A 19,797-nucleotide genomic window follows, 5' to 3' on the forward strand; every position below is an offset into this window, starting at 1 on the left:
TAGATGTATTATGAAGCCTTTATAAGTTAGTTACTCGATCTTGCGATTCGATTATTTAATTACACGTTCTCAATCCGAATCATATTTAGATCGTTGAAAAGTCGAACGATAAAGCACCAAACAACAAAATATATTTAACGTTAAATATTATTAATAAAATAATTATTGCTCATAAAGAGAGATAGCAACAAAATGATAATATATTATTTTGGGTGTCTGTCACTACGTTTCGTACTTGAATAAATAAAATAAAATTTGATTAAAATTAAATAAATAAATTACACGAAATTTATTGTCGCGATATAATTAACGTATGATTTAACGTATGTAAAAGATAATTAATTATTAATCATATTAATTATATCAATCAGGTTATTCCTCGATAGTTGGCGCGATCACGTTTGAAAAAGGAATTTGACGGAGCGTCTCGCGTCACTACTTTTCTGTTCGAGTATTGTCGCGTGAATGATGAAGTACTGTAAGAAAGGAATTTGTGACGTAGCATCTCCCACTATTACAATACTATTCACGTGTCGCTACGCAAATGATAACAAGGCTGTAACATGTAAACAATAGCGCGCTAATGTTTATGCCGCCAAGGCTGACTACCATGTTATTCCTAATTCGTTGCCGAAATATTTTACGTACTGTGACATATATATGTATACATGTGTATATTTATATACAAAATATTAAATTATATAAATATATTTTAAATTAATTTTAAATATTTAAAGGGTAAATTTTTTCGCAGTTTCGGCTTTTTATTTAGAGTTCTGGGTAGCATCTCATGAGATATAAAAAAAACTATTAACATTTTTATGCTCAAACCAATATTGCAAGAAATATCTCAATTTTTTAATCATTTTTATCTATTATCATTTATAAAAACTAAGAGGCGCATTTTATTATATTTTATATAACATACATTTTATAATATTCTAATAATATGCCGTGAGCAGCTCTCATCGAGATATCTACTCTTAAAAGGCATATTAAATCGATGCTTGCAAGTATTGTTACATTTTTTCCGCGATGCTGATTAGTTATCTCGACGTTACACTGTGCATTACTTTCTATCAATAAAAGCCTGTCATGACTGAGCGACGCATTTGACAGTTCAAATACTAAGTGCGTGTATAATTTTTATTTAATTGATTTTGAAGAAAACGAAGAACTAGTGTTAATATGTAAGTAATTATACACACACAAAATAAATGGCGCGCACATGGCGCGCGCTTTTAATGTTCTAGTATAGATAAAAGCAAACCTGTGTCAATACTAATGTTAAAGAATCTGGAAACATTAAATCTAAAAAAACGTGAAAAAGAACAATTTTTCATACTGTGGCGCACTGACGTATTCTCCAAATTCTTTGTGCAAAGAGTTCCACAACCAGAAAGATACACAGGAATATAGAACAATAAATGTATGTACCTAATATCCTTAATAGATTATTGCTTAGATATATATATCTAGAATTTAAATAAATTTATTTAAGATAAAGAAAAAAAAGAGGAAGAGACAGAGAGAGAAAGGAGCCAAGAAGTGGGAGAATAAATTGACACAATTATACATAATCGCAACGATTAAATTAAGAATTATACGATGCTCGCTTTTGTTAAGAAAAAAAAAACAGTTTGTACTTGTATGGGTTATTTTTCACGATTGTCATTTATTAAAAAAAAATATTACTATGTAAATCGCGATATATTATTCATTTTGTACAATTACACCTATATCTTAATAAGTACCACGATATTTTGTTTAAATGAATTATTCGTTCAATATACATTCACGATTCGAGCGTACATACTTTGTTCAACTATGCTGGAGATACATATATAAATAATTTGACAAAACAATAGGAGAATAAGAGATGTACAGAATATTCCGAAAATAATTGTATAATTTAAATTGCGTTTAGTATCTTCAAAAACGCGACACTTAAATTTAATGTATAGGAGAATTAGTTATATCTTTATTTATATTTTTTAAATGGTCTTCAGAGAGTTTTTATTTTTTTTTTTTTAAAGATTTTGTTACCAATTTATTTCACGTAAAATACTTAGATCAGCACAAACCTGAGTTTTTTGATATATTCATCTTTTTACGATTGTAACTTGAATGATAAATTTTTAAATATATTTATCTTAATCCGTTATTAAAATTTAAATTTTATATGCAGATTTTGAGATGTAGCTATTTCTTAGGCAAATATAAAAAATGAAAATGTTATATAATTTACTTTTTTTGCGAGCTATTATGATTTTTGCAGATTCTGATATTTATATTCTTTGTGCTCTCCTATATACTTAATTTTTAACGTTTCTTAAATATATATGTATATATATTTAAATATAAAATAAAATTATAAAAGCCTTGAAAACTTTTAGTTTCTTGATAGAATCTTAAATTTCTAGCAATCTTTCTACATAATATAAACTTTAAGAATTGCTTTTAAAAATTTTTTTTATTTTTCAACTTTTATATTTGGTAGCAATGAATATTTTTGAATTATATATTTCCAATTATGAAACTCTTTTCTAAGTTTTCAAGTATTTCATAAGAGTTAGAAATTTTAGATATTTTTGCTGAGCAAAAATCGGACATATATTCTATATATCTCTCATAATTACTCTTTATGTACACATATCTGTAAATTACAACAAGAGACAACTCTTCTTTTTTGTCAGAACAATTCAATTAAGATTATTCTATTAAGATTAAAACTGAATAAATTTGAATCCCGATTGATTAATTATATCTACAATATCTTCAGAAAAATAACAAATTTAAGTTTGTTCTCTGTAGCTGTACTTATCGCACACTTTCCTTTTTAACGCACGCTACGAAAGAACAGATCTTTTATTGACTTATTAATGTTCTTCTAGTTGAAGTAATCGGCCGTTATCGTGATCGGGAATCCAGTGTCGTGATGCTCTTCGACACGCCTTCGGATTCCTCTGTTTTATGTATCTCGAAAAAATTTCCTAATCACGCAGTAACGCTATATGAGATAACGGCGTGCCAAGAATGATATAACGATCTCGATGATCGCGACGTGCGATCATTCGTCGACCATCAGTTCAAAGTGTATCGCACCCTTCTTTTCGCCACCAACCGATGTGTACTTGATGTTCTTTGCCCATGCCCGACACTCGACGTTGATGATTTGGTTCCCTGTAAAAACAAGTCAGTTTAGATAATTTTATCATTTTTAAATGTATTTAAAATGAGCAAATTCTTTTTTCTTCATTGATTTAGATATTTCTTATTAATATAGAAATATTTTAGAGTCTTAATATGCTGAATTACAGGATAAGAGGAAGCATAAGTAACGAAATAATCTCTGCAATTATCGAAATTTTATAAAATAAGTACAAAGAAATAATAGATATATTTAAAGCTAATAAAAAATTATTAATATTTAAAAATCGGTACACGAGAGATACATTACACATTACATTGATGTACAGATGTTTATCAAGTTTTTCGCTACACGATTTCAACATTTTTTTTACAACTAATATAATTTTAATAAGTTATTAAATCATGATATAATATCTAATACTCTATTACTTCATAATAAAGATTATAAAGATTACAATGAAATTAATTATCTTTACACAAACACGCTGCAACATAATTTGTATACATGGATAGCATATAAAAAAAGTGTAACATATTATTATTATATCTTTTACATGATTTATTTTGTTTCACAGATATCTGAAAAAGATATAAGATTCACGAAAGATTATTAAAATATAGGATTGGTTAAATTAAATCGTGAATGCAACTTTGAACGAGTATGTGCTGGTCGACGACACCTTTCGACGACAAATACCGTGCTGCAACATACCGGCTTTTACCGGTTTCATCTGGAGAGCGTCATTTACGTACGAGTCGTATACGAACCGGTCAATGATAGTGGATGGCGAATGATGGATTCAATAAAAAAGTTCGTATCGATATATTTGCACGTTGCATATATGTCAGATATCAGAAAAAAACACGAAAGATTCCGAAAACACGAATCGTGGTTTGAAGTTTTCAAAGATTAATTTAACGCTACGGACAATGTGGTAAAAAAGAAATCATTGCAGTTAGTTCAATCATTTAGTTACTTTCTGAGGAGAGAAAGAGAGAGGGAGATAAAATTATTAATTTATTTTATAATATAAAGAATACTTTATAAAATGTATTATTTATGATCTGGGAGAAAATTTTTTTAAAAAGTGTGATTTGAAAGTTCTTATATTTTTGTTTTGTCTTCTGTAAATGTAAATATTTTTATTTTTCATTCTTATCATTTCTTTAAAATAAAATTTGTAAAATTTGACATTGATGTTAACTTACTTGTTGGTCGAAGAAACTGAACAGCGACGACTGGGCTTAAGTATCCGGCTGTATTCTTGTATGGATAATAGAATCCTGGAAAGCCATGTCCCTTAGGAAAATAATTTAATGGACCGATACTCTCTCTGTCATGAGGATTATCACCACGGCAGGATACCCATACGGTATTTAACTGCAATATAAAAGAAACATAAACTATTATTAATTTATTTTATAATATAAAGAATACTTTATAAAATGTATTATTTATGATCTGGGAGAAAATTTTTTTTAAAAGTGTGATTTGAAAGTTCTTATATTTTTGTTTTGTCTTCTGTAAATGTAAATATTTTTATTTTTCATTCTTATCATTTCTTTAAAATAAAATTTGTAAAATTTGACATTGATGTTAACTTACTTGTTGGTCGAAGAAACTGAACAGCGACGACTGGGCTTAAGTATCCGGCTGTATTCTTGTATGGATAATAGAATCCTGGAAAGCCATGTCCCTTAGGAAAATAATTTAATGGACCGATACTCTCTCTGTCATGAGGATTATCACCACGGCAGGATACCCATACGGTATTTAACTGCAATATAAAAGAAACATAAACTCTATATTATGTGAGAGAGATTGATCTTTTACACAAAATGCTAAAATAAAAGGGTAATTAAACTTTTCGCGTCTCAATTTCTAAATTTTTTCTCTCAATTTTAAGCGCGACAAGTAAGAAATGTGGTACACGCAATTATTTTTAGCAGCAATTTTTTAAATATATTACTGGATACTTTTTTTGGAATTTTCTGCCAAACTTGAATTTTGTTTTAAATTAGTATTCTTTTATTTCCATTATATTAATATTCTTTTATTTCCATTATATTTTGTATACCAGAAGACAGTTTATTATATAAATCCTTGTACTCCCATGAGTTTCTGCTGATTTACAGCATTTAAAACATGCTGTTAATATTTTTGGTATAATATTGTACGTATAATATTTCAAAAATGAATAAATGTATAATATTTCAAAAATGAGTTGCTATTATATCGCGCAATATTAGACTATTATCATCAGCAACAAGATCGAATGGAAGGTAATAATGATCTTCATAATCTCTAATTTTATTCACAAATCAAATCATTTCTTGACGTAAAGTCACGTAAATAGAAACGCATCGTTTACAATTCTTATCCGTGTTTGGATAAAATAAACAGATAAACGGATACTATGGTATAATGATAAAAATGTGTGATAATGATGTCGCTTTTTATTGAATATTCCACTCAGCTAAATATTCTCTGTTAAAATTAAATAACAAATAATTTTAAATACAAAATTCTTCTTCCCTGTTTATAATTCTGAATTTTTAAGTCTCGCAAGTCCGGTATTAAATTAATGATCGAGTATCATGCGTGGCAAATTTAAATGATGAAGTTTCTTTCCAAATTTTGTTCAAATCCAGATTCTTTTTTTAAATTTTTATCGACTGATATAACTGACTGACCGACTAACTAACCCATGAAGCATCGGCACCGCGTATATACTTGACTAACTCGTCTGGCATTTCGGCCGGCAAATTTTGCGTGTCGTTGTAGTACTCAGGAACCCATCCGTATATCTGAAAAATAACGTTTTAAAAAATTTTTTAAACAGTCCTACGATCCAAATTAAACAATAGAAATAAAAGGTTAATATTAAATGTTTTCATGCAATGCTATAGCTATCAACACATAAACAATACATACGCGCATGATAAAGTTTTCATATAAAATATCGCAAAACAAACCGCAACAAATTTTGATAAACTTTTCTCTAATAATATTTTCTTTTAAATATTCATTTAAATATTTTAAATATTCTTTTAAATGTGTCATTTAATAAATAAAAAAAATAGGCGCAAAATTTTAAGTAACCACATCTGTAATTGTCTCGAGATATTCGATTGGCGAGAGATATTGATATATGCTTCTGGAAACTTACAGTGATTCAAAAAATATTTTTTTAAATTGAAATAAATGGATGCATTTTACGCAAAAATTTGTATCGATGTTCTTACCCTGTTAAGCTTGATAAAGATGCAAGGTGCCGAGTTGTTGAAACCGTATTGCTGATTCGGCGAACACGGTCCCCAATTGTTGACGTCGACCGCGCATACATTACCATCCTTCGCCGGCATAGTGTAATTGCAGATCTGCTGATTTCTACCGCCGTTCGGCAAAAGCGACGAATCGATATAATCTATCGAAAACGAACAGAGCCATGAATCAGATTATAATTAAATTATTTTGAGTGCGAAGAAATTATTTAAACTACCCAGGTAACAAATGCATTTCATTTGACGTCAAAATCACGTGCGCTTGTTATTTGGGTATAAGAGCGAATCTTGAATTTGGGAATTTTATCCTTAGATTTAACGGCATCAAAGACACGCGGATGCTGTGCATCCGCTATGGTGGAGATGACTTTTCTTTTGACAGTGTGCACATGTTAGTATTATTCTCTTTCTCACCGGTGGCCGATGATTCATTTTCGCGCGTTATCTGTGTTAGTGAGACTTATCAAAGAGTTAATCGCAGCGTTCGTATGGATGATAAATGCGTGATTCATTACTCACGTTCCAAAAAATTGTCTAGGAGTCGTGTCCACTTTTGTACTTCGGTCGCATTCGACGCGCTGTACCAAATGAGCGATCTCTCATCCGCGTTGTCCGAAATCGGTCGAAAGCCCAAACCTAGTGATTGTAAACGAAATGCAATCGAAAAATTCCAACAAGTTAAAAACAAACTCTCATTGGTTTTGTGCATATAAATTATAATAATTATAAATTATATTATTATTTATAATTAATTATTGATTATTAATTATTGATTATTAATTATTGATTATTAATTATTGATTATTAATTATTGATTATTAATTATTGATTATTAATTATTGATTATTAATTATTGATTATTAATTATTGATTATTAATTATTGATTATTAATTATTGATTATTAATTATTGATTATTAATTATTAATTATTAATTATTATTAATAATTTTCTTTTGTGAATAACATCGAGAAAAAATTGGATGAATAAATGATCTTTATTTTCGTGACAGAATTCAACCGAAGATTATGCAACTTTAATCACAAAAAAACCAACTACTTTTATCGTTGATTCTTAACTTAGGTATTAATTATTAGTTATTTATTTATTATTTATATTACAAGTTTATATTCATTTTTTTCATTCATATAGTTTAAGCTTGTGACACATTTACGTAACGTGCGACGCAATCGTATGCAAATTTTCTCATAAAGAGTTGCGATAAGATGTGACTTCATTCTATAACATAAAAGCTTTATTTGGAAAGATGTACAGTTTAACGTTTACTTGTACGTTGTGTTATTCTAAAAAAATATCTGATAGTTTTCGACAAATGTATATACTTATGCAGTAAATATATTCACATATTTACTCACCTTGCGTCAATGCCTAAAGTCTCGAAAAATAATATTCTATCCATCGCAGCAAGAAAAGAAAAAATAATTCTTTGAAAATACGTGTCTTTAGAAAAATAATATCAAAACTATGACACACCAGATTGTTTCATCATATAACGTTTTTTATGCGTGATTAAATCGGATATACTTTCGTATAGGTCAAAATCCTACCTGGATTGGTGCCTATTAAACTGCTGCTTAGGGTCCATTTAGGTTTCTCCTCGCTCAACGTGGCGAGCATGCCTTTCATGCAAATGGTGAAGAGTATCGCCAGTCCGGCGTAGAAGCAAGCGTAGAAGATAACAGTCATGCCTGAAGAAGAAGAGAAAAAAAGCCCGGTAAAAGGTCGTCAATCTCCTTCTTGTATCCTGCATATATATTGTAAAGAAACATTCTAAATTATATGCTTATATTTTTCCTCGTCCAAAAGTTTGTAAAATATAAATCGAAATAAATAAATCGATAATAAATTTCTGGGAAGTTCAACAATATTTTTTTTAGACAAGATGCGTAGGGCTCTCTATCTCCTTTAACGAAATTCTTCGCGATTTTATGAGGAAGAGGTAGAGAGGGGAAGAAGGAGAAGAGTTCTCTCTTTATCGCGCTATTTATACTTTTGCCATTGACGCATTTTTCGCGCCGTTGTGTGATCCAAATATTCAAGGCGTGCGTCGGAGAGCCACGCATAAAGAGTTCGCGGAGTACCATCTTTTCTGACATTTCTGTTTTCTTTTAAACCTGCTATTCGACGTTGATCGGCATCGCCAGTCCACTTTGGTCCACTTATGCAACCGCGAAAACTTTCATCGTTTCGTCGATCGAACGGAAAATATTTAAAGCATAGGGCGCTCTGCCAACGCGCGATCTAAATATAGATTCTTTTTCAAAAGCATCGAGAGTCGCAAGAAGATGGGCGGCCAACTGCCGTGCCACGTTGTTATTAACTTGGGGGACAAAAAATGCGAACATTAATCTCGAAGATTGGGATCTTTGTGGAGATTTGGACACTTCAACGCTGGAATATCTCGTATTCATGTAGACGTTTATTCATTATTTAATATTAGATAGTTAATTAGTATGCATGTATGTTTTTTTATTTAAAAAAAAATATATATTTTTAAAAATCTGTTTAAGAAAATCGCGGATGCAATTGCGAAATGATATTGAATATCTCGTATTCATGTAAACGTTTATTCATTATTTAATATTAGATAGTTAATTAGTATGTATGTATGTTTTTTTATTTAAAAAAAATATATATTTTTAAAAATCTGTTTAAGAAAATCGCGGATGCAATTGCGAAATGATATGGCAAAAATATCTGCTTTTATGTTTCTTTTTTTCAGTATTGAATTAACATTTCTTTTTTCACTTTTTTCCTTATATGTTTAATTACATTTTAATCGATGCTTTTCGCTGAGTGAGCTTTATTTGAATGTTAATTATAATTTAAATAAAATCAACTTTTTTGGCGACTTTGATTGTAGCTTTTGATAAAATTACAATTTCTTTACAAACACTGAACGATCAAATCATAATTTATTTCTTATTAAAAACAATTGATAATAATTGGACCAGTAATTTCCAAGAAAGATATATATAAAGATCGAGAAACCTGATTTTACAGATGAACGTTTTAAAGATTTTGATGGCATTCTTACACATTCAACATTTTGTGGAGATACTTAAAACACATTCAAAAATTATTTTATGTAGTTGAAAATATTCAAAAAATTATTCACTTTTTTTAAATAAAAAATTTAAATAAAAATGATATTTCAGTCAAATGCACCCGCCTTTTTAAATCATATAAGTTCGCTGAATAAATATCATCTGCGAAGAGTTTTAATATGCGCATAATAAGAATCTTATCGCTCGTGTAAACTTCCCAATTATCTATCCAGCGTAAAGCTAGAGGCTGAACAAAGATATTTACATACGGACACATTGGTTTCGTTCGATTACGTATTCGGAGATGATCGGATAAGCGATTAAAATAGTCGAAGCCACGCAATCCATAATAACTCCCTCGTCACGAGTAGTAACGGCAGTAATAATAGGAGTAACCAAAAACATTTGTACAACATTTGGCGCAAGATGCTGTAAATATTCGCACTTGTTATTAACGATTTGCAAAATCCCACGTCAAAAATATGAGCCTTGAGAGCAACATTCAGGAAGTGAATGAAAAGCCGTCTAATGCTAATATTCTTCTTTTGTCTCTGATGGCTCTACAATCAAATTAATAAATTATACAAATTATTTGTAAGCCTCTCCGAGAGAGGGGAACTAAAAGAATGCTCCTGTAATATTTATGTAATATTTACATGATTAGGCGCGGTATTTGTCATTATGACTGCGAAATTGGAGCAGCTTTCACAAGCAGACGGTTATCTGGCTCCCTTCTTATCATATCTCCTTTGAAGTGTCAATATTAAGCGCTTTAGCTTAGATTTCTTTTGAATCGTTCGTGATAACTTCTCTCTCTTTCATATCGCGTAATTATTCTCATCCGCTTTATGAACAAGCGGTATAATACGTCAAAGCGATGGCGACTTAATGATTAAATTACGTAATAATCGAACAGTTTTATTGAATATAAAACATATCTCTAAAGCTAAATTAACCTATCGGTCGCTTATCTTTTATTCATTAGAGGATAGCGATAAAAGTGATATATAAGATGCTTTAAAATGACGTCAGAATCGAATATTGCTGCAATAAAGATACAAGAGCCATATTTCTTCTTCGTTTTCTCAATTGTTATAGTTTTCTATTAACTTACTTTATTAGCGTATAATTTAAAAGTTTTTAACTATTGATTCCTCGATAAGTATTTCCAACTATATGAAGTACAATCAAATATTTTTTTGTATAACATGTTAAGAGAAAGAGATATCATTTGCACGATATCAAAATTATGATATGCGGCAAATCTTGAATGAAATATTTATCAGATCGATTTTTAGAACCCGTTGTTCTCGAAGATAAAATCTTCGAAAACAAGATTTTTAAGCCTTTCGCCTTGACTCTTGTAAAGTTTTAAAGTTACTTATTCTTACTTATTTTTTGATTTTTTGAAGCGTTTTTTTTTTAGATGAATTTACGAGCTGTAAATAAAGCTAAATTAATTATGAAAAAAATGCTTTTTAATTAAGAATAAATAATGTTTATTAAATAAAAAAAAAAGACGGGGTTTTAAAGGATTAAACGCAAACCTATCTCGAGACCTATATAAATAAGATAATCTTTTCTTCCTGTTAGCGTAACATGTGGTAAACGATGACCTTCATTCTTTTCCCTCGCCGATTCTGTAAAATGGACCGGTTTTAAACACGCGCGAAGTGAATGTGGACCTTCTATTCATCACGATGTTGTACGCAGACACTCTACTATCACCAAGAATATTGCTCTCAAACGTTCGGCGGATAATGAGACAATTCCTGGTATGTGATATCAGGAAAATATCTTGTAACACACAGTACAACACTCGAGTCTGGCGCGATAATGTCGAGAAGCCACAGACAAATTTACATGCGCTGATAATACGCATATGATCCGCCAGAGCTTTATCACTATACCCGTTTATTATTGATCTACTCCGACGACGACAACGAATAGCATTCTCGTTCTCGCGATGATTCGCGAGAACCAGGAAATCACGCGGCAGACATCGGTGCGCCTCGAAAGAGTCAGCTGATATTGGAATCGCAAGCTGAGTAAATGACATTCTTGTCTTAACAATCAAAAAAAAAGGAAGGAAGTCTCTCTTCGTTCCTGTTTTTTTTATACTTGTGAATATCGTCAGCAGAAAATCGTATAAATTATTTTCACGCATTATACGTTGAAGCAGATTTATATATTATATATATATATACCGCAAGTTTGTTAACGAATTAGTAAGACATGTCAAAAACTCTCTCATTTCGTCAATTAATATGGCTGTAAATCTTGATCAATTGTCTCGCTGAAAATGTAGAGCAAAAGCTAATAACATTTGATATAATATTGTACGTAAAAAAATATTTTTAAAAAATATAGAAAATAGAATTTTCGATTATTATTTCGGAATTTGTTGGAAAAAAAATTCAGTGTAAAAATAGTATTTTATTAATGTGTCGAAAAAATGCACATATGATTTCTTTATGACATCTTAATTCAATAAAATTGCAATCAAAAAGAATAGAAACCTTAAATTTCACGTTTTACGCCATGAAATTGAAATCTAATATAACTCTTCAGAGATTCTACATATGCTTAATCTTGTTTTGTGTACAGGTTTTATTGCGTCTGCGGTACGCAATAAAAGATTCAAGTTCAACGATTATCGATGGTAAGAAACATCGGGAAAATGAAAGACTGCGGTTTAAATTATTCCTCTTGTTGAGACAGACCGAGTACGAAGTCTTCAAGAAATAAGAAATATTTCCACACGCAAATGCATCGCTCTTGGAATCTAGAGACGTTTCTTTTTCTTTATTTTTCTTTTTAACTCTATCCCGCTACACCGACTTCACGGCGATTTATTATGTCACGCCACGGTTTCCATCGCATCAAGCGTCAAATTATTTCAGCGAAACGTTATTTCTTTTTTTTTGTATCTCTTTGACAAAAGCTTCGTTTAGTCTTCATTGGTTGCACGGGAATTTAGCGACACCGAAGCCGCGTGAGAATTGATTTGATTAGCGTGAAAATTCGCACGCGGAACGTTATGACTGCAAGCCGAGAAGCAAGTAATTCACAGTTTGTCGCGTATGCGCGTCACGTAAACTTGCAAAAAAAAAAAAAATTTACGTAGAAATCAATTATGTGTAGATACAAATATTTATAAAAATCATATATTGCATCAATGATTTGATTTATGTCAACGTAATTATGTCACGTAACTAAGATACTTATTTAAGTATGAATTGCTATTCAATTAGTTAATTATTATATGGATCAATATACTCTATATATTTTTTACATTAAAAAGGAAAAGTAAATCTCTATTTTTTATGCTCGATAACTTTCCAATCCCCGTCTCAAGATGTTGGTCAACAATTTCGCAATCGTCAATGGAGCATCGTAAAGTTTTAGATACAAGCGAGAAGAAAGGCTCGTTTGTCACGAAACACCTGTTGCCGGACATTGATCCCTTCGTTCTCGCGCGCGTGTTAATTCATATTTTATGTGGCAAATAAAGGATCGGATAATCAGAAAGGGGGAAAGCGATTGGAAGAGCTTGACACATTATATATTCGTATCGAAATTAATTTATTCAGCGAATCGTGAAAGATCCCGAAACGGTGAAAGATATCTTGCTTTGCAAAAATGGAATATTAAAAACTCGTATACTAAATAATAAACGGATGTCGATAGTTATCGATAATACGGGGCCGGCTGGTTACGTATTCAGTCGTGTATAAAAAAACACGTGTATCTCTCGTGAACTAAAACCGCTCGCAACTGGCTTTCCTAGAAGAAGAAAAAGAATAAATTTAATATCGTATGCGCGGTGACGTCAGATGAAAAAAAAAAGATGATATTCGCGATAAGACGTTCGAATTACCTTGTCAGAGGTATCTTATCGCGTGTCGTGGAAAATGACATTTTCCTGACGTTGCTGACATTGACGACGCCGTTATGTATTGTAATGTAAATCATAGACGTTATTATATTGTTATTTTATATCTTTACAACTGTCTTTTTTTGTTTCAAAAAATTAAAATCTTTTGTGCCACTTCTTCGCGAAAGATTCCTGTTTTTGGATATATAACAATTAATTTCTTTTTTTTTTATACAGAGAAAGAAATACTTGCATTTCTTAATAACTCGTCAAATTCTAAAATATATTTTAAAACGATTAGTTGTTGAGTTTCTTACCTTACATCATTTACATATTTTAAATGCGATTTATAAACAATATAAAATTCGATATCTCGAAGAATATTACAATTATGGTAACGAAATTTTATGTAAAACAATATTCCAATATATCATGTCTAAATATAAAAAAAATAGTTTGATAGAATTAAAAAATGCTATTCAATTTTTCATAAAATTATTCACAAAAAAGTTTATGCTTTTCCTTAAAAAGATTCGATTTCTACTGATGAGATTAATTAAGCATGCAACACACGAGTCGCATTTAATCAGCATTATTATGAGTATTACGTTCTAAATCAATTCAACGTGCGGATAAACAATGGAACGTGAATAACATTGTGGGCTTTTTTCGGCTTGATCGTTTTACAAAATGTATTGCGGTCGATGTTTCTTCGATCCAAAGCGCGTTTATATTCGCGATTTCACCGACCTTATATATCCCATTGCGTAACATTGCCAAAGAAAACATGTTTGGAATCGATATTAGATGCTCGAGAATTACAAGATTTTCGAGGCCATAATTTGTTTTAAAGTGACATCACCGATTTCTTCTTCGAGCGAAATAATCAAAAGATCATAGTGAATCAATTCGAGACGTTTATAATGCAAAAAAATTACGGTATGCATTTATTACATCATATTAACTATGATTCAATATTATTATATTTAATATTATTATAATTAATATATGATTTAATAAAATTTAATACTTAATATTTTATATATTAAGTATTAAATGAGACGGTATCTATTTGATAAAAAATCTGATTAAGATAAAAGCTTTCAGTAGTTAAACTGGAGCAAAATATATTATTATAAGACATAACATTTTTCAAAGATAATATATCAAATCTTATTATACGTTGACTTATATCTTCTAAAAGAAAATGCTGATCCATAATTCATTAGCATACTCTCGAAAGCAATTCACTCAGATTCATCCGGACGCCTTTGGACACATTATTTTTAGCAATTGGCATGTTTGCAATAACGTTTTCACATTTGAAATGTTGCCCTAACGAGAATGATCGGTTAACATCTCTAAACCATGCTAATATTCGTCAAATATTATTTTATAGCCAAGTGTCATTTATCGGTATAAAGTCACATACAACTAATTACCTATATCTCGAATAATTTTGATTTAATAATTCGTCTCTTATCAACTTTTTGTTTATTAATCAAATCTTATGTTTATTACGCAAAGAGCTTTTCTTTCAACAGTAAATACAATTTGGGAAACGAGAAGCAATAAACAAGAAACCCAGAATACGATGGATGAGATTGCACATATGTTTTCGTGTCAAAAATTGAAATAGAGGAAGATTGAAAGACAAATTTTTCGATTAATTATATCTTCGACAGTGAAGCACAGAAAGACTTTACAAGGATATTAAAAGGACGGTGGATCTGGGGATAAATCGTGAGATGCGCGAATTCAAAACGCTTACAATTAATATTTCTCAATATTAATATTTCTTACAATTCATATTTCGTAGTATTATACGGGACTTATCGACGCGTGTAACATTATTAAAGAGAACATAAGAAAAACCGATGATATTATTAATAGGAAAGGTCTTGTCTCTCGGCAAAACACAAGATAAGTTAGCAGATATACGTTCAAACGGGGGCTCTGCGTGCGTTTTCGAATAAACAAATTTCCTTACACGTTCTTCTTATGTGAAGATTGCTTCGCGCAGTTGAAAGTTGACATAATAAATTATTATGAAATATTTTTTACTCGTATAAAAAAAAAAGCAAGAAAAATACGATATCCCTCGACATCTGCTAGCGTGCGTGTGTATTGGTGCGCTCGCACATGTCCTCATTCCCTTATAATAGCGCTATTGACGATCCAGTCTCGAAGATTTGGAGGAAAGGCGAACGCGTCAAGAGACGGTCCCAGAAGTACTCCCTTCGCTGTGTTACTATTACCATCACCGATACTTATTTCCGGTGCTCTCTCTCTTTCTCTCTCTCGCTCTCTCTCTCTCTCTCTCTCGAGTCAGCCGCTGCCAAAACACGAGGCTCAGGGTCGGCTGCTTCTAAACAGTCGCCAAGAAGTCTACGTAAGACATCCTCTCTCGACACGTGCACATCAACCAATGTTGGACTATTCCACTTAATAACCCTTTAATTCATTATGTTTATCGAATAAAAGTCGATTATATGCAACCAGTCAATATTGATAAAATTAATTATCGATCGTTCGTCAAACTGTCGGATTAATCATTAAGCGTCGTATTTATTTTTAATCGGAATATGATAAGAATATTGATTATGTCTGAACTTTCTCTTCTTTTTTCTCCCTTTTTCTCTCTAAATCAATTCAAGATATTACATTCTTGGTAAAAAACAAATGGGAACATTTCTCGATCACTCGTTCTGAAATCTAGTTTCTCGTGATAACGATAACGCGATATGATAATATGTTCATTATTCCTGATGTTCTATTTTTCTCGATCTTATATTGCTTTCGAGCATCGAGGGGATTTCTAAACATATTAGAAATTTAAGTGAAAGAAACGATATCTATAATAAATTTTGATCAAGAAATTTAATAAGTTTTAGAAACTTTTATTCGCGAATAATTTTATATCTGAATAATTCATTAAGAGACTATACAGATGAATACATATAAATATTTTAAACACGAATACGCGCGCTTTTATGTATATGATAAATTATTTTTAGTATTTTTTCTAATAATCAGTCATATTTATGTTAAACATATCAGATCTATATTCTTTATCCATACACTTTTAATGCGAAAAAACTTGTCTCGCATTGACATTACTCGCGGTTTTCATGTCAAGGAAATGAGAAACTCAATAACAAGAACGCGGTTTACGAAATAGTTGTGCGTGAGCGTGTGCGTGTGTACATTTAATCAAAATCATCAGCATCGTAAATATTTTAAAAATACCAATTTAGGAGGAGGAAAATTACTTTGCGCGATTGAATATAAAAAAGCGAAATAAGATTCTCATATATTAATAACTTGTACTTCGCGAGATATAATAGGATTAATAATATTAATTTTATTTTCAATATCTATGGTAATCTTACTAAACTAAACTTGTCTTGGCATTATGTATAATTATTAAAAGCACCGTTACATTCTTGATTAAATTACTGTACCTTCTGAGAGAGATACATAAATTTAAAAATTTGAAAAATATTTTTCTTATAATGGAGAAACAAAGAGCAGTGCTTTTAATAACTTGGAGCAGGCAACACGATATGTAATCATCATCATCTTTCTCATATTTAATTTGTTTGTCTTTTATAAAGAACTTTTTGTATTCTCTCCGAGAAACGAAACATATAATTTTCACAAGTATTCAGTTTAAATAATAAATGTGTATATATTAGCGCTTCAATTTTAAATTTAAATCTGGTTGCTCATCAACAGAATTTTTTTTATCGATATTAAAATATTTTAAGTTTTAGAAATTCTCGAATTTTGACACGGGAATGTAAACTAATAACATTAATTGCATATAGTTACGCAAGAAGAAAAGAAGTCACTAATGGAGTATCACTAATAGAGAATAAATTCCATTCTAAATTTTATATGAAAATAGTGTATTATAATATAAATTGTATTTGCGTAAAATAAAATTTAATAATAATGTTATACGGTCATATGGTAAAGAATCACTCTTGCCGTTTTTAGATATAGACTATTTGTTTCTCGCATCTATTTTGTAACATATCCATTTTAATAAGATTTTGATATTAATATCATTTTCAAGATAAACAGCCCTACGTATCAATAATAACAATCCAAATTTCAAAGTTTTAAAAAATTTTATCATTTTGTGTAAAACAATTAATTGAGAGTGCAAATATTGGAGCAGCGAAGAAAACAGATATTAGATCATTACTAAAAATATAATTGTCAAGAGTTACACAAAAAATTGTTTAAAAATCTCACATTTTCTTCTCTCCCCCTCTATGCAATATTAATATTAATATTAACACATCGAATAGAATAAAGCTAGCTAAGAAAGGAGAACAGCATTTTGAAGTTCCTTTTTCGATGGTCGATTAAAACTCATTCTAGTCTAAGCGTTCGAGTATCCATTATCAAGGTACTCCGAAATACAAAAATGACTCACCCCATTTCTTCGGCGGGTGACCGCAGTACGTCCCTTCTTCAGGATTGTAGATACCGTCGCGAAATACCTTCCAGCGTGTTCTGGTATCAGGTACTCGCATGTAATCGAACTCGTAGATACCATTTTGCACTTGCTTGCCGCGTACACTCATCGCGACGATCCTTATCGATTGTTCTTTAGTCGACAGGTAGACAGGTAGGTAGAAGTGCCGTGTAGGCAGAGGGGCCCCGATCGGTCGGTCTCTCGTCAACCTTCACGAGCCGGGCAACTCGCGTAGACTGATACGCGAGATAGCGGTGGAACGCAACGCGACCGCACCGGGCTCCGCACTTCGTCTGAACCGGCCTAAACTGGGAAAGCTAGCGATATACGTAGGTAGATAGCGAGCTGTTCTCCTCGTAGAGGGGCAAGTCGAGCCGACGAGCTGCTCGCCGATCTTCGGCTGAGACTCGGTCCCCGACCGAGTCAAGTCTAGAGCTGATACTTGGCGCGGTGAAACTTGATTTTGCGAAATGTCGGGAAAAAGGACGTCATCATTCAGCGAATCGAAACAAAGGATATCGTTTCGCGATATTATAAATATTAAATAAATTAAATAAATAAATATTATCATCTCGGGACAGAAACAGTCGTTCGTGAGACGAACTTCTCCGGCTGCACGTTGCGATTTCATCAACGATTCATTTGGTTTTTTCTTGATTAATTTCGAGAGACGCGATAAGTAGCGCATTCTTATAAATCAAAGTAATATAAGAGACCGATCTGTCTAAGTATAATTATCGATGATAACTTGGTCTAATTAAATCAAAAATTCTTTCAGCTTTTAATTTCATGATCAAGAATCTCTTAGAAACCATTTAGATATTCTCTGTCGTTATTTTAATCTTTAATTTCGAGATTATAATTTCTTTAATTATAATATTAATTTTATGCTTTACACGTTCGTATGATTATAACGTCGCATTAAATCCACTTCAGTTGATCTATATAAATTCGTGACAGAGAATTCGGGACAGAATTCTATTTATAATTTTATGCGTGGCGTGTCTATTCTGACGCATGTACTGTGTATACTGATATATATTCTATATATATCGACTAACCATAATTAATCGTGTTTTCGCGAGTGAGTAGATATCGCGATTTTTGGTATGACATTTTGCGAAAACCTGAGCATACCTATCACCGAGTGATCATATAAATCTCAAAGAATTAATTAACGCTGTTAATGATTAAAATTCCTTTGAATTCGAAAGAGCAAGGATAAAACTATAGAAAAATATAATAATTATGATAGAATAAACTTTCACGTTTCCGAAATCACAATTTTTTTTATGACATATAAAGATATATCCAAGTATTGGAAGGGATAGACTTTTTCGCATTTCTGACTTTTTATTTAGAGTTTTGGATAGCATTCCACGAGAAAAGAAACCGTTAACATTTTTATGTTCGTGGGAGACGCTATTTTTATGTATATTAAACCAATATTGCAAGAAATATCGCGATTTTTAAATATCACTAGAACAATATAAGCGCACGCTATGCGCGCGCCATTTTCTGTGTGTGTGTGTGAATAATTACTTATACATATGAACTCTAGTTCTCTGTTTTTCCAAAATTAATTAAATAAAAATTACACACGCATTTAATATTTGAACTGCCAAATGCATTGCTCAGTCATGATAGGCTTTTATTGATAGAAAGTAATGCACAGTGTAACGACGAGATAATCAATCAGCTTTGCGGAAAAAAGGTAACAATATTTGCGAGCATCAATTTAACATGCCTTTTAAGAGTGAATATCTTAATGAGAGCTGCTCACGGCATATTATTAGAATATTATAAAATGTGTGTTATATAGAATATAATAAAATGCGACATTTAGTTTTTATAAATGATAATAGATAAAAATGATTAAAAAATTGAGATATTTCTTGCAATATTGGTTTGAGCATAAAAATGTTA

At 31.0% G+C, this 19,797-nt stretch overlaps 1 protein-coding gene and 1 long non-coding RNA gene across 2 annotated transcripts; both read right to left on the reverse strand.

The window, feature by feature from the left end:
* Window positions 1-1,649: 1,649 nt before the first annotated feature.
* On the reverse strand, window positions 1,650-18,185 carry LOC115242215 (sodium/potassium-transporting ATPase subunit beta-2-like). The gene is made up of 7 exons (XM_029818327.1): window positions 17,830-18,185; window positions 8,006-8,146; window positions 6,958-7,074; window positions 6,400-6,581; window positions 5,860-5,961; window positions 4,760-4,931; window positions 1,650-3,183 (listed from the first exon to the last, which is right to left on the reverse strand). Exons 1-7 carry the CDS (start codon window positions 17,978-17,980, stop codon window positions 3,071-3,073), a joined length of 978 nt encoding a protein of 325 aa, XP_029674187.1. The 5' UTR covers window positions 17,981-18,185; the 3' UTR covers window positions 1,650-3,070.
* LOC115242216 lies at window positions 13,074-13,568 on the reverse strand. The gene is made up of 2 exons (XR_003885027.1): window positions 13,386-13,568; window positions 13,074-13,291 (listed from the first exon to the last, which is right to left on the reverse strand). It is a non-coding gene; the product is annotated as an uncharacterized LOC115242216 (long non-coding RNA).
* Window positions 18,186-19,797: the final 1,612 nt, after the last annotated feature.

This window comes from Formica exsecta, unplaced genomic scaffold (genome assembly GCF_003651465.1).
Source record: "Formica exsecta isolate Colony F162 unplaced genomic scaffold, ASM365146v1 scaffold581, whole genome shotgun sequence".
Classification (NCBI taxonomy): domain Eukaryota; kingdom Metazoa; phylum Arthropoda; class Insecta; order Hymenoptera; family Formicidae; genus Formica; species Formica exsecta.